The sequence below is a fragment of the Callorhinus ursinus genome, unplaced genomic scaffold (genome assembly GCF_003265705.2).
Source record: "Callorhinus ursinus isolate GAN/ISIS: 27379988/994484 unplaced genomic scaffold, GSC_fseal_2.0 scaffold15, whole genome shotgun sequence".
Lineage (NCBI taxonomy): Eukaryota > Metazoa > Chordata > Mammalia > Carnivora > Otariidae > Callorhinus > Callorhinus ursinus.
This window is the reverse complement of record NW_027397077.1, coordinates 45,184,164-45,198,576: the sequence shown is the minus strand read 5'-3', so window position 1 is coordinate 45,198,576 and position 14,413 is coordinate 45,184,164. Positions and strand designations below refer to the sequence as shown.

Sequence of the window (14,413 nt, the reverse complement as noted above, 5' to 3'; positions counted from 1 at the left end):
CTCATTTCCTTATTGGAGGGACATTTTTGCTACCATTTGAAATTATGGCTTGTTTTAGTTTGGGAGCTTTCGAAAACATCATTCGAGATATTATTTCTTGCCTTTCTTCTGGGCCTAGAATTTTGAAGCCATTTTTATTTTTAACTCAGGCAATCTGTTTGCCCCTGTCCTTTTTCCTCTTTTTTTTTTAAAAGTAGAGTATTTCCTGGATTTGCTAATAACCCTGGGATTGTTACAGTAGTCACACTTCAACTCCCATCCCCAGAGGACACACTCAACACCCTTAAACTGTCCCATAAGTAACACTAAGTTATCTTAATCTTTATACTTGTCCAAATGAGATGATACAGATAAGATGCTTAGCCTGAAGACAAGCACATAGTGAGTTTTCGAGAGATGCACTTGCTAACATTTGATCTTAAGCCTTTGTGTAGCTAGTCTTCCTTCACTTGTTATCTGTGGTTCCTGTGCCCATCAAGCAAACCACCTTCTGCAATCAGCAGAACTTCCTTCCACTTCCTGACTTAGAGGTGCTGTTAAGGATTGTTTTTATATTTACATTTATTGACCTTTTATGGCTACTCTAGAACCCTTGTGTAGTGCCTTTTAGCCATTGGGATTGGAATTGGCTGGGTGATACTGTTTGTTGAAAATTTTGCCCTTGGGGTGCCTGGCTGGCTCAGACAGCAGAGCATGGGAGTCTTGATCTTGGGATTGTGAGTTCCAGGGTAGAGTTTACTTAAAAAAAGAAAAAATTCTTTTGTTCAAACTTTTCTCTATCCATCTTAAACAGCTTTGTTGTGGGAATCCAAATTTATACTATTCCCCTCCCTTTCTCTCTCTCTCAAACTGATCTTAAAAGAAGTTACTTTTGGGGTGCCTGGCTGGCTCAGTCGGTTAAGTGGCTGCCTTCACCTCAGGTCATGATTTCAGGGTCCTGGGAGCTAGCGCCTCGAGAAGCTCCCTGCTCAACAGGGAGTCTTCTTCTCCCTCTGTCCTTTCCCCTGTTCATTCTCTCTCCCTCTCTCAAATAAATAAATAAAATCTTTAAAAAAAAAGTATCAAAGTCATAACATAGTTTTTTATTTAGGCTTCCTTTTTAAAAGAAGGTATGTGCCAGATATTTCTTTTCTTTTTATTAACATATAATGTATTACTTGTTTCAGGGGTACAGGTCTGTGAGTCATCAGTCTTACACAATTCACAGCGCTCACCATGGCACATACCCTCCCCAATGTCCATCACCAGCAACCCCATCCCTCCAACCCCCCACCACTCCAGCAACACTCAGTTTGTTTCCTGAGATTAAGAGTCTCATGGTTTGTGTCCCTCTCTGGTTTCGTCTTGTTTCATTTTTCCCTCCCTTCCCCTATGATCCTCTGCCTTGTTTCTCTCTCTCTCTCTTTTTTTTAAAGACACCTCTGTGGGTGGGTCGCTGCTCCATTGTTTTTAAGAAGGGAAGGTTATATATATATATATTTTTTTTTTTTAAAAGATTTTATTTATTTATTTGACAGAGACAGAGACAGCGAGAGCAGGAACACAAGCAGCGGGAGTGGGAGAGGGAGAAGCAGGCTTCCCACCAAGCAGGGAGCCCGATGTGGGACTTGATCCCAGGACTCTGAGATCATGACCTGAGCCGACAGACGCTTAACAACTGAGCCACCCAGGCGCCCCTGCCTTGTTTCTCAAATTCCACATATCAGTGAGATCATATGATAATTGTCTTTCTCTGATTGACTTATTTCGCTTAGCATAATACCCTCTGGTTCCATCCACGTCGTTGCCAATGTGCCAGATGTTTCTAACCTAAGATTTCTATTGTGGCAAGACTAACAGTATGCTTGCCCTCAAACCAGAGGCTGATTATCACAGATAACCAGAGATGATTATCAAGCCTGAATCTGGGACACATTTGTCATAAAAGTTTGTCACAGTATTTTTATTAGTGAAAATAAATTTATTACATTCTTGATTTTTCCTAATTTGTTAAAAGTGTGCATTGCATTTATAATTTTATATTATGGAAAATCTCAAATAATGCAAAAGTAGTGCAAACAGGGTGACTGGGTGGTTCAGTCGTTAAGCACCTGCCTTTAGCTCAGGTCATGATCTCAGAGTCCTGGGATCTAGTCCCATGTGCTCAGTGGGGAGTCTGCTTTCTCCTTCTCTCTCTCCGCCCCCCGCCACTCTCTCTCATTCTTTCTGTCAGATAAATAAAATCTTAAAAAAAAAAGTGTGAACAGTGCTGTGCACCCCCCTGCACCCATCACTCAGCCTGTTACCAGCCCGTCTTGTTTTGGCTGTGCACTCCATCTCACCCTGTGGATTATTTTGAAGCATGACAAGCCTTTTTGATCTTGTTGATCAACCCAATATGAAGCGCTTTGTAATTGGTCCTGGGCTCCCATCTCACATCTGAATATTTTTACAAATTCAGTGACCACCTACAAACTTCTGTTGCCTTGTCTGTTAAATGAGAATTTGACCTTATGGGCTCATTGTGAGGATTAAATGCATGACCTGTAGGGGTGCCTGGGTGGCTCAGTCGTTAAGCATCTGCCTTCCACTCAGGTCATGATCCCAGGGTCCTGGGATCGAGCCCCACATCGGGCTTCCTGCTCAGCGGGAAGCCTGTTTATCCCTCTCTCACTCCCCCTGCTTGTGTTCCCTCTCTCACTGTGTCTTTCTCTGTCAAATAAATAAAATCTTTAAAAAAAAAAATGCATGACCTGTAGTGTAGAGCCTGGCACAGAGCGTGCTCAGGAAGTGGTCTTTATTTCTTGCTCTTTCATAGGCTCTGCTCTTTCACTCGTTAGGTCCTAATCAGATTCCTCAGTTTGGAAAGTTCAAAAGAATCTACCTACAGTGGACGTTACTGTTCAGCTTGGTGACCAGCACAGTGGTAGTATATGCCTTCCCGGTGCCTCCCCTGTGACCTTCTCCAGAACCTTATCAGCACATGTTGCTTGCCTACCTCACTCTGAGCTTTGAATTCATTGGTTTTGAGGACAAAATGACTGCTGGGTCATCATCGTCATCATCTTCTTCTTTTGAGATTTAATTTGAGAGAGAGCGCTTGTGCGTGCAAGCTAGGGGAGGGGCAGAGGGAGAGGGGAGAAGCAGGCCTCTCCGCTCAACAGGGAGCCAGACGCGGGGGACGTGGGGGCTCAATCCCAGGACACTGGGATCATGACCTGAGTAGAACGCAGATGCTTAACCAACTGAGCCACCCAGGTGCGCCTGCTGGGTCTTCTTTAGTGGTCAGGTACAGAGTCTTGGAAGAAAATGGGATGGAGAAATTTCAAGCTGGTTGTAGTTTAGAATGGTACTTTCAAATCTACTCAGAAGCCTAAACTTCTGTCCCCATGATACTTCCTTCTCAATACTTTATTTAGACTATGTATGCAGTAAATCACATTATAGTAGGTAAAATAGGCAGAGACCATCAGACAACTTCTGAGAGATACCTGGTTGAAATGTTTTGACCTCTGCTGACCTAAGAGATGCAGATGGAACCAGTTGACCCTCTTTTCTAGCTATATGATTAACAATGATTTGTGCTAATGATGGCAGGGGTATGGCGAAATGGAAATACGAGTTCACTGATGGTGTGGGTGTTAATAAAACTGTTCTGGAAAATGATTTTGTCAGTATATTTCAAGGGCCTTTAAAATATTCATACTATTTTAATGAGTGATAACCCATTTGTGTGTCTGATCAGATTACATACATAATTTAAAATAGGGGCGCTTGGGTGGCTCAGTCGTTAAGCGTCTGCCTTCAGCTCAGGTCGTGATCCCAGGGTCCTGGGATCAAGCCCTGCATCAGGCTCCCTGCTCCGCGGGAAGCCTGCTTCTCCCTCTCCCACTCCCCCTGCTTGTGTTCCCTCTCTTACTGTGTCTCTCTCTGTCAAATAAGTAAATAAAATCTTAAAAATAAATAAATAATAAAATAATCACGGGGCACCTGGGTGGCTCAGTCATTAAGCGTCTGCCTTCGGCTCAGGTTGTGATCCCAGAGTCCTGGGATCGAGCCCCGCATCGGGCTTCCTGCTCAGCGGGAAGCCTGCTTCTCCCTCTCCCATACCCCTGCCTGTGTTCCCTTTCTCACTGTCTCTATCAAAAAAATAAATAAAATCTTTTAAATAAATAAAAATAATTGCATGCTTAATAATAGTGGGATTATCCATATGCTGCAGTATCATGCAACCTTAATGTCATAACAAAACAGGATGCAACAGTATAATCTCAGCCATTTGAAGGAAGACTAGAAAGACCTAAACCCTGGTGCTAATAGTGATTGTTTCTAAGAGTTGGAATTGTGGGTGCCTTTCTGTCTTTGCTTCATTCTTGTGCGTACCTTTCTAAATTTTCTATAATTCAGTACTTTAATTGGAGGGTGGGGGAGAGACAGCAGAAAAGTCACTTGTTTGATTAGGATCTAGCTGTTAGAGAGTAGGCAACTTGGCAACACCAAGCAAATAAAAGTGTTAATGGACTCTAGAAAACCAGTTGGTTTAACTGCCCTTGCCTTGCACCTCTAACATTCGTGCCATCACTGTATCAGACACACATGTAAGTCAGAACAGTTATGGACCTCAAGTCAGTATTTTCCAAACCTGGTGTGTGTGCCTCAGTTGCCAGAGGGAACTTTTCAGAATGCCTAATTGAGGACTGATCCCCAGCCCTGGTGAACCAGTATCCTCTTTACGGTGAGAGCTGATATTACAGAGTGGCACGATGGTCGAGTATTGGGGCCTGGGCTGACACTTCTGACAATTCCAGCTCTGCCACTCAATTGCTGTGTGATCTTGGACATGATACAACACCTGGTTCACCTTCATTCCCTGTGTTTTATAGTTGTCTTGATGGCTTTGCAAACGCTTTGCTTTCAACTCCTTGATACTGCAACTCCCTAGTCTCGCCTCTACTTGAGCACAGTCATCTTGAGTTTGCGATCACCACACAAAGTTGCTTGGCCAGACTTTGCAATGGCCCGCTGACCACCAACTTCTACCCCTTCCCTGCTCCTCTAGTTTTTCCCATACCAGTTCTCTGTTCTCACTGCCCTCCCCCTGACTATTCTCTATTGGGCCCTTTCTGACCTCATTGGCCGTGCCCAGCCCAGACCCTTGGATATTATTTTCCTGACCTTTTTACCTACATGGGGTTTCTTTGTTGTGTCTGCCTTTATGGCCAGTTTGTTTCTCTGCTTCAGAGATGAAGAAGATGATAACTCCAGGCTAAGAGGAAAATTCTAGCTTTTGATTTGTTACGTGAGAAAAAATTATACTTGAGGGAAAGAATTGATTCAGCATATGGAATAGTTAGTATTGCTTGTTCTTCCTAGGAAATCGTTCCAGAGCACACAAATGAGGTTTGGTTTGAAAGCAGAAGGAAGGAAATGTGTTCTGAATACACCTTATTCTAAAAAGGTTTTAGAAGATATATGTAAATGGATTAATAGATGTTATCCAAAATATTCATTTCCAAGGAACACAGTGGCTAGGGACCTTGTACAACTCTTTTCTTCCTCTTTGCTTGCTTCAGTTTCTCCTGTAAAAGGAGTGGTCTCTGCATTAGAAACTGTTCTCCAGTTAGAAGTTTCTAGTTTGCAAGATATTTATTTATCTATCTATCTATCTATCTATCTATCTATTTTTTTTTTTTTTAAGTAAACTTTACACCCAGCCTGGGGCTAGAACTCACAACCCTGAGATTGAGTTGCTTGCACTACCACCTGAGCCAGCCAGGCATCCCCTTAGTTTGTAGGATTTCAAAAAGTAATTTCAGTCTTCAGAAATCCAGAAATTCAGTAATTTCAGTCTTCGGGTGATGATGGAAATCAGTAACAGAAGAAACTGCGAGTGGAGATTTTAAAGACATTGCAGCTTGGTCGGCTTCTTGTAGCAAAAGTTGTGCTCAAGTTTTGTTTTGTTTTGTTTTTTTCTTAGCTCTTTTCTAGAAACAAGTGTCCCCCGTTCTTGATCCTGGAGAACAGTAAGTACAAAAACAGGGCTCTAAACTTTGCCAGCTTAAAGCCGTCAACATCCCAGTGAAACCACTTGTTGGGTTTCTTCAGATCCACTGTTGAGTATCATTTGCAACAACCCTTGAGTGTTCGACAGGCCCTAAGTGAGGATGAAAATCCTCATTCATGTGTAGTTCATCTTTCATGATGAATAAGGACTATTTTTGTAATGAGAAAACTTATTTGAAAAATTAGCAGATTAACGTTTTTCTCCAAAATGGAAATAGCTTTTTCAGTTTAAGGTAATATGTTCCTCCAAAGGTCACAATAAGATAGTATAAAGAAAACAAAACTATTTGTAATTCTGCAATCCAGGAAAAACCTAATATTGTATTCTTTCAACTTCATTTTTACATTTAAATCTTTACTCCTTTGGGAATCTGTTTTGGAGCATGGAGTGTAAGGATCTTAATTCTCAGAATTTTTCTGGCTGCCTTCACTTAGTGAATTTTTTTTTTCATCCTTTTGTTACTGAATTTTATAATGGCATATTTGTCCAAATTATTCATTTCTGGGTTATTTTCCTGTTTAGTCCTATTCCTGCCCCATACTTTTAATACTGTATTTTTATAACATACTTTCCAAGACTGTTAAGGCAAGTCCTCTGTCCTCTTGTCATTACTCTTTTGGGGAAGAATGGGAGGGACTCTTGTGAATTTATTTTGATGAATAAAATTAGAATTATTTCAAGTTCCAAAAAAAATCCTTGGGATTGTTTCAGTAGAGGAGAATTTACATCTCTGCATTAAGTCTTCCTATTGGAGATATCTCTTCATTTATTCAGATTTCCTTTGTTTCAGTAAGATTGTCATTTTCTTACTTAAGTCCTATACTGCTGCTAACCACTGCAACAATGGTTGCAGTATAAATTTGGAAAATCCTTCAAAAAAGTGAATTAGTGAATGTCATGAAAATGTTTATACTTTTGATTCAGTAACCCCATTCCTAAACAATATCTGTAAGTTAACAGAAGAACCCTTTTGCCTGTGTGAGAATTTGACCTTTGGTTAACTTTGTTTCTGGGGAACCTCATAAAGGCAGATTGTCACCTTCTGTTGCTGGGCACTGTAGCTCATGGTAAAATGTCTCCTGCTTGGTCATTGCATCTGGACAGGGAGAGGCTGTGAAGTACCCCCATGGAGCCCCATGCTTGGGCTTCACAGAGTACAGTGGCTCTTGTGCTGGATGTGTTCCTCACAAGAAGCCAACAGAGCTATTAAAAGAGATGACTGGATCCCCTCAACAATAAGGGTTTTAAGTCAGGGATTGAACCCGCACTGTCTCCCTATACCAGAGCCATCTGCTGTGTGGATTGTTGAAAGAACAGCCAGCGAGCTGTGTTCTTGTGCCCCCAGTCCTCCTCAGTAGGCAGGTGCCAGGTATGGCCTGTGATAGTCCTGTGAGTCTGAATCTAAGAAGATCATGCCCACCCCACTTAACCCCCACCACCCCATGGCTGTTGCTGGGTCCCAAAGAAATGATCCCACAAACTGAAGTTCAAAAATGTTCTTTACAGCATTACTTTCTCCAGATTTTTGATATATTAAGTAAAAGGCAGGAATGGCTATTTAAACACTTAATTCACTCAAAGGAATATTAGATGTTAAGACTGTAACAGAAGCAAGCACTAAAGGATAAAGTCACAGTCACTGTAGCCAGCCTCAGCCTTCTAGAAGCTACGTGGTTAAAAATGAAACTAAGGGGGGGCGCCTGGGTGGCTCGGTTGGGCGACTGCCTTCGGCTCAGGTCATGATCCCGGAGTCCCGGGATTGAGTCCCACGTTGGGCTCCTTGCTCAGCGGGGAGTCTGCTTCTCCCTCAGACCCTCTTCCCTCTTGTGCTCTCTGTCTCTCATTCTCTCTCCCTCAAATAAATAAATAAAATCTTTAAAAAAATTTTTAAAAAAATGAAACTAAGGGACACCTGGGTGGCTCGGTTGGTTAAGCGTCTGCCTTTGGCTCAGGTCATGGTCCAGGGTCCTGGAATCGAGCCCTGCATTGGGTTCCCTGCTCAGCGGGAAGCCTGCTTCTCCCTCTGCCTGCCACTCCCCCTGCTTGTGCACTCCCCCCCCCCGACACATAAATGAATAAAAATCTTTAAAAAAAATAAAAATGAAACTAAAAAATAGCTTTTCTGAGACCTAGTTTTGACTGCCTTGTTCTCCCAAACTGTAGAAGAATAAGAACAGGCTTTACGGAACCCGCTTCCATACCTGCCTTTTTTATATGTAAACACTTATTTCCCCCAGCTCCACTGAAGGCAGGAGGTAGATGTTGACCCTTGCCTTGTTACTTGTAGTCTCCTGCCCTTGCTGTTTCACAGTCTCCTGAGGATAATGGACCAGAGCTAAGGGCTCTCAGGTGTAGGTGTCATTTTCGAGGGTTCTCACATTCAGTCTTGAATTCCTGGTTCTGGAGAACACAGGCCTCATGCTGGGGATTCCAGCTGCCTGAGGAGTGATCGTCTAGCAGTTTTAGATAAGTTGCTAACTTTGGGGTCCAGAGTTTAAGACTCCTGCTTTTCTGAAAGTCACTGAGTCAGGTTCAGGAGACTAAGGGATAATAAAAACGGGAACCCTGTCTTGAAAAGTAAATAGGAGCAAGTTCTGGAATAGAGATGAGCAAAGATTAGGCATCTTACATATTGTCTGGTCAGGGGTAGGGAAGACTGCCTGAAAGGCTTTCTAGAAAAGGGTGATTCCAAGAGCTGTAGGTCAAGTATTCTCACACTACCCCAGTATTTGATACTAATTCTCTACTTGGCACTAGAGATGTAGTGGGGAATAAAACTGTCTTGGTGGAGGTTAAGAGAAGAAAAGGGAAAAGACTGACAAATGTAATAGATTCAGATGCCAAGTAGTGGTTAAGTGCTCTGAAGAAAACTAAGGCAGTGTAAAGGGATAGAGCAGATGGAGAGAGGGTGTGCTACTTTAGATAAAATGATCACCTCTCTGAGGAAGTGCAATGTGAGCAGAGACTTGAATGAAGCAGGACTGAGCTGTTGAGGAAGCTGGAGCATTAATCGACACTGATCCAACATCCAAGAGGGAGAATCCGTTCTTTTAGACTACTCTGAGGGGCAGGATGAGCCTGACTCACTATTTTGCCCAGCTTGGGTCCAGAGTTCTAATGACTGATACTGCTCTCTGTCCAGTCCCCCTGGATGGCAGGGAAATAGCCAACAGGAAGGCCCAAGACTCAGTGCTCCTGGGGCTGTTTCGATGTTTACACTGGGGGATGTGCTTAGCCTTGGTATTTCTGTCACACTCACAGTGCTTTCTTCTTTTTCCTTTTAGTTTGAAGGATGACCTCTAGGAAGAAAGTGTTGCTGAAGGTTATCATTCTGGGAGATTCTGGGTAAGTGGTTCTCACCATTTGAACTAACATGTTGGCTTGGATTAAACGTGACCTCCTTGAAGCCTGTGCCCTCCATGCTGACATTTGGCAGTTCCTTCTCTAATAGTAGTGGCAGTAGGGCCCTAGGTCTCCTGCTCTTTCGGGCACAGCAGAAATTTGAATGATCTGTTGTTCTGTAACCCTTCGTTCCCTGATCTTTGGCATGATTTGGGGGAAGGGGCAGCTATTTAAACTCAATAATAGTTTCATGGAATCCCTTTTTTCCCATCTGGTTAGACAAGGGAGCTCTATTTATGTAGATTTGTTGCCACTGACCTCATGCCTACCAATTGTGGGTTTGGGGTGTGCTGTGTGGTATCCTCCCACCACTGTGCCAGATTCAGGTCTATATTCAAAAGAACCTGGGACTGGAGACCTGGATTCTGATCCTAGATCTGCCACTAAGTAAGTGACCAGCTCTTTAGTAGCTGTTATGATTCTGTGGGAGGCTTTTCAGACTCAGCATCTGAAGTGACCTGTGAAACCTTAGACCAGCTGGAAGCTATGTATATTTTTTTTTAAAGATTTTTATTTATTTGAAAGAGATAGCGAGAACAGGAACGACAAGCAAGGGGAGTGGGAAAGGGAGAAGCAGGCTTCCTGCGGAGCAGGGAGCCTGATGCGGGGCTCCATCCCAGGACACTGGGATCATGATCTGAGCCAAAGGCAGACGCCTAACGACTGAGCCACCCGGGCGCCCCCTGAGGAGCCTTTTAAAAGTTAGCATTTTTCCATACCAGCGGGTTGGGCCTAGTTAGCAGTACTTAAATACACACATCTCTCTGTCTCTCTGTCTCTGTCCCTCCCTTTCCCTCCCTTATTCCTAGTGACTCTAGTGTAGTGTCAGGATTGAAAGGTATTGTTTTAGGCCCAAACTTGCCTGGAAAGAATCACCAAGTCTTTATTTGATTACAGTATCTCCTGGCCTCTCCTCTGAAAAACCCAGGTGGCCTGGGTTGGAGAACACTGCCTTAAGCCATAACTGTACTAACAGGTCCTCTGCATATGAAAATGAGTGTGTTTCTCAGTGGGAAAGGAAGGCATTCCCGTTGACTTTGAAGAAGCCTTTTGTATTATTATCAGCCTGCCCCAGCTAATCTCATCACCAAAAAATTTCCACACATTGTCTCTTGCTGAGTTTTCTTATTGGAAAACATCTCTGGAGGAGCTTACTCTGAGGTAGATTCTGATTTGGTGGAATATTGATGCTTTCTCCACTTCAGATTTTAAACTTTGAAGCAGCAGGTGGCTGACTGGTGTGTATGTCTGCTCGCAGCCATTGACTTCCTCCTGTGCCATTACTTTCTTAGACTGAATAGCAACCCCTAAATGGAGAGACACCCAAGACAGCAGAGATATTTTTGGAATGGTGGAGTGATCTTATTGCTGTAGCTCCTTTTAGAAGGAGAGTATTTGCTTACATCTTTCTGGAAGGAAAAAGATAATACTAGGTTCTACCATCTGACTTGCTTGTACAAACTTAAAAGCAGCTTTTCAACATCTGTCCCATATCTGTACCCCGTATTTTTATCCCAGGAGAAAATACAACCTCAAATGAGTAACATTGGGCAGTTGGCTGTCACGGCTCTCTGTTGTGATTACAGTTCCTTGTTCTCCTTTAAGATAGGCAGGTATCTTCAGAGCTGCAAGGATCAGAATCTGTTTTCCATCCCTTCCTAGTTGACCTATACTTGTGGTTTTTCTCCAATTTCAGAGTTGGTAAGACATCACTCATGAACCAGTATGTGAACAAGAAATTCAGTAATCAGTACAAAGCTACAATAGGAGCAGACTTTCTGACAAAGGAGGTGATGGTGGATGACAGACTAGTTACAATGCAGGTAAGCACGTGTCTCCGCTTTGCCAGTCAAGCGGGCTGAACCCTTTTGTTCATGCCTAGGCATTTTCCCTCCCTGTTCTTCATTTCCCACTACAATATTCAGGGATAATTGGCCACAGGTAGGAGGATTGCCAGATAAAATACAGGACATCAAGTATGACCCAGATATTGCATGAGACATACTAGAAATTTTTCATTGTTTTTCCAAAGCTCAATTTTTTTTTTTAAAGATTTTATTTATTTATTTGAGAGAAAGAATGAGAGAGAGAGAGCACATGAGAGGGGAGAGGGTCAGAGGGAGAAGCAGACTCCCTGCCGAGCAGGGAGCCCGATGCGGGACTCGATCCCGGGACTCCAGGATCATGACCTGAGCCAAAGGCAGTGGCTTAACCAACTGAGCCACCCAGGCGCCCCCAAAGCTCAAATTTAATTGGAGTTCCTTTTTTTTGTTGTTGGTTTGGTTTGGGGTGTTTTTTTTGTTACTGTTTTTGTTGAATTTGACAACATACAGGCCTCTCTGTTTTGCTGTGTGTCCAAAATATCTAACTCATTCCTTTCTTAATATCCCTGCATAATATTTTAGGCCAAAACGTCTTTGGGTTTCTCCTTGATTCTTACAGTAGCTTTTCATGTAGTTTCCCTATTTTTCTGGCTTCTTTTAATCTGTCTTATCTATAGCCACCAAAGTTGTGTTTCTGTTAAGCTAGCCTAGCTTTTTTGTGTATCACCTTAATCTTTTAAGATTTTCCCTTGCAACAATTAGGCTAAAATACACATTCCTTCATAGGACCTTTTGAAAGCCTTTGCTTTCTGGCTACAAACTATTCTTCACTTTTTTGTCTTTTGCCAGTCCTTCTGAACCATGTGCTGCTCTTCCAGACCTGTCCTTGCACCTCTCTGTTTCCATCCCAGCCCCTTTGTCCTATCTTTGTCTTCATCCCCAAGCCTCCAACTTTTAGCCCAGATGTTGTCTTCTGAAACTCCTACCCCCACAGTAGTTGTTCCTTCCTGTATTAAATGAGGTCCAGGTCCCTGGCAGACTAGGCCTCTAGAGACAAATAAAATTCTTATCCCACTGTAGTCCTAGCAAACACCAGGCTCACCGAAATGTTTGAATGATCCAGGTATTACAGGTAGAAGTTTTTACACGCATGGACCTCAAGCTGTGACATGCTCCCATAGGATAAGGACTCCTGACACTTCCTTGACTCACACATCCAGGATGGAGTTAGTATGGATTTCGCCTCCCACCTCCCCCAAGCATACACATAGAGATGTTCAAAATATGACTACAGTTTTAATAAACCAAGCTTGAGAGAAAAAGGAATTTCCAGGTTACAGGAAAGAAGAGGGAACCAAAAGCTAGTGATAAGCTCGGGGGCTTCTGCCATGGTGCTTTGCAGGTTTATAACCAGGACTAGAGTTTCATCACTCGCCAGGGGCAGGAGATGTGACTACAAAAGATCGGGGAACTAGAATTGAGAATCCCCTTGGGAAAACAAACACACACACACACACACACACACACACACACACTCACACTCACTCACTCACTCACTCACTCACTCAGTCTCACACTCACCCAGGACCTTGGAAAGATGTGAAAACAGGACCAAATACTCTCAGCCCAAGGAAGTGGCAAAGCTCATGTATGAAGTAGGCTTGAGGCTTTGCCTCTTTGCTTTCTTGTTGGAGACTCTCAATCCCACTATGCTCATGTCTGCGTTCTGAGCTTATACTCGACATGGGACAGGAATGTTGACGTAAACCCATAAATCCCTGTCGTTCCCGACACAAGCAGAGATAAGACCATTCTATAGGAAGACTTGCAACCTCAGGACAGAAGATGAGCTCATAGCCACATGAGGAAATAATGTACCACAAAAAATGTTCACAATGACTGGAGATTTTTTAAAAAGGAATCGAAACCATAATGAGAAAGGATACTATAAAAAAATGAGGATATGGAGAACTTAGAGCTTGAAGAAGTGAAAACGTGGTCATTGTAATAAACCAGATGAACAGTTAACCTGCAGATTAAACACAGCTAAAGGAAACAGTAAGCTTTGAAAACTGAGCAAATTACCCAGAAGACTCAAAATTGCAGAAGACCAAAAGCAAAATTATAAGAGCAACTAGAGAGAAAAGAAAGATTACTTACAAAGGTTAACAGAGGAGTTCTCGGGGACAACAGGAGGCAGAAGGGAATGGAATGCCTTCAGGCTGCTGGCGTAAAGTACTACCTGCAGATTTTACATGGGCACCAGCCAGACTGAAAGCTGCTTCCTGTACCAGGAGAAACAGCTATAGAGCCAGGCTATGGCTTTCACAGCAGTGCGGGCTGATTCCAAAGTCAGAACCCAGCTCCTTCTGGGTGTGGGACTATTATCGTAGAGCCCCATGTACCCTACTAAGCTGGGACCCTGCAGGGCTGCACTGCTGGAGTGCACACCAGCTGGAGAACCTCAGGTCACTGGAGTCTGGAAACAGCAGGGCAGAGAACGTGTTCTGAAAGGTTGAAACAAAAGGCTGGCCCTCATGCTATTGCAGCCAGCTTGAAAGACTAGAAGTAAATGAAAACCATGATCTCTGGACAGAGGCATTATCATCCTAGATCTTGAGAAATCCTCAGATTTTTCACGGGCTTTTAGCAGCGTGCAATAAGATAATCCAAATAAGAAAACAAGGCAGGAACCAATGGAAAGCTCCCTGATCATTCAGAGTGGTTTTTATATTTAAAGAAATAAGGCACTCTTATGTATCTGGAGAGAAGGAACTAAACAGGTGGTTAGGTTAATAGAATTTCTAAAAATGAAATATAATAACTAAAAGGTGGAAATCCAAGAATGTTTTTAGCAGCAGATAGGACATGCCAGAAGAGGACTGAAAGGAAGAATGATAGGAAAGAGAGGTACAAACAGGATTCAGTAGATCGGTCAGACTTCAAAGATGGTATTTGTCGAGAATTTTCCAGGATTGATGTGGCACTAGTCTACAGATTCAGGAAGCCCAAATTCCAAGATGGATAAATAAAAAAGAAATCTCGACATACCATATTGAAATTGCAAAAACAAAAGACAAACTCGAAAGCATCTGGAGGAAAAAGATGACCTTAAAAAGGAACAGGAGTGATACTGACAGTTGAC

The 14,413-nt window shown here is 42.9% G+C and overlaps 1 protein-coding gene across 3 annotated transcripts in view; it reads left to right on the top strand.

The window, feature by feature from the left end:
• The window catches only part of RAB7A (RAB7A, member RAS oncogene family), a 75,001-nt gene that overhangs the window by 48,074 nt on the left and 12,514 nt on the right, over window positions 1–14,413 (top strand). For all 3 annotated transcript variants that reach the window (XM_025885737.2, XM_073901731.1, XM_073901732.1), the window contains 2 exons: window positions 9,328–9,388; window positions 11,142–11,268. In XM_025885737.2, the coding sequence (XP_025741522.1) occupies window positions 9,336–9,388; window positions 11,142–11,268 (180 nt within the window). In that variant the 5' untranslated portion in view covers window positions 9,328–9,335. The remainder of the gene's footprint in view (window positions 1–9,327; window positions 9,389–11,141; window positions 11,269–14,413) is intronic.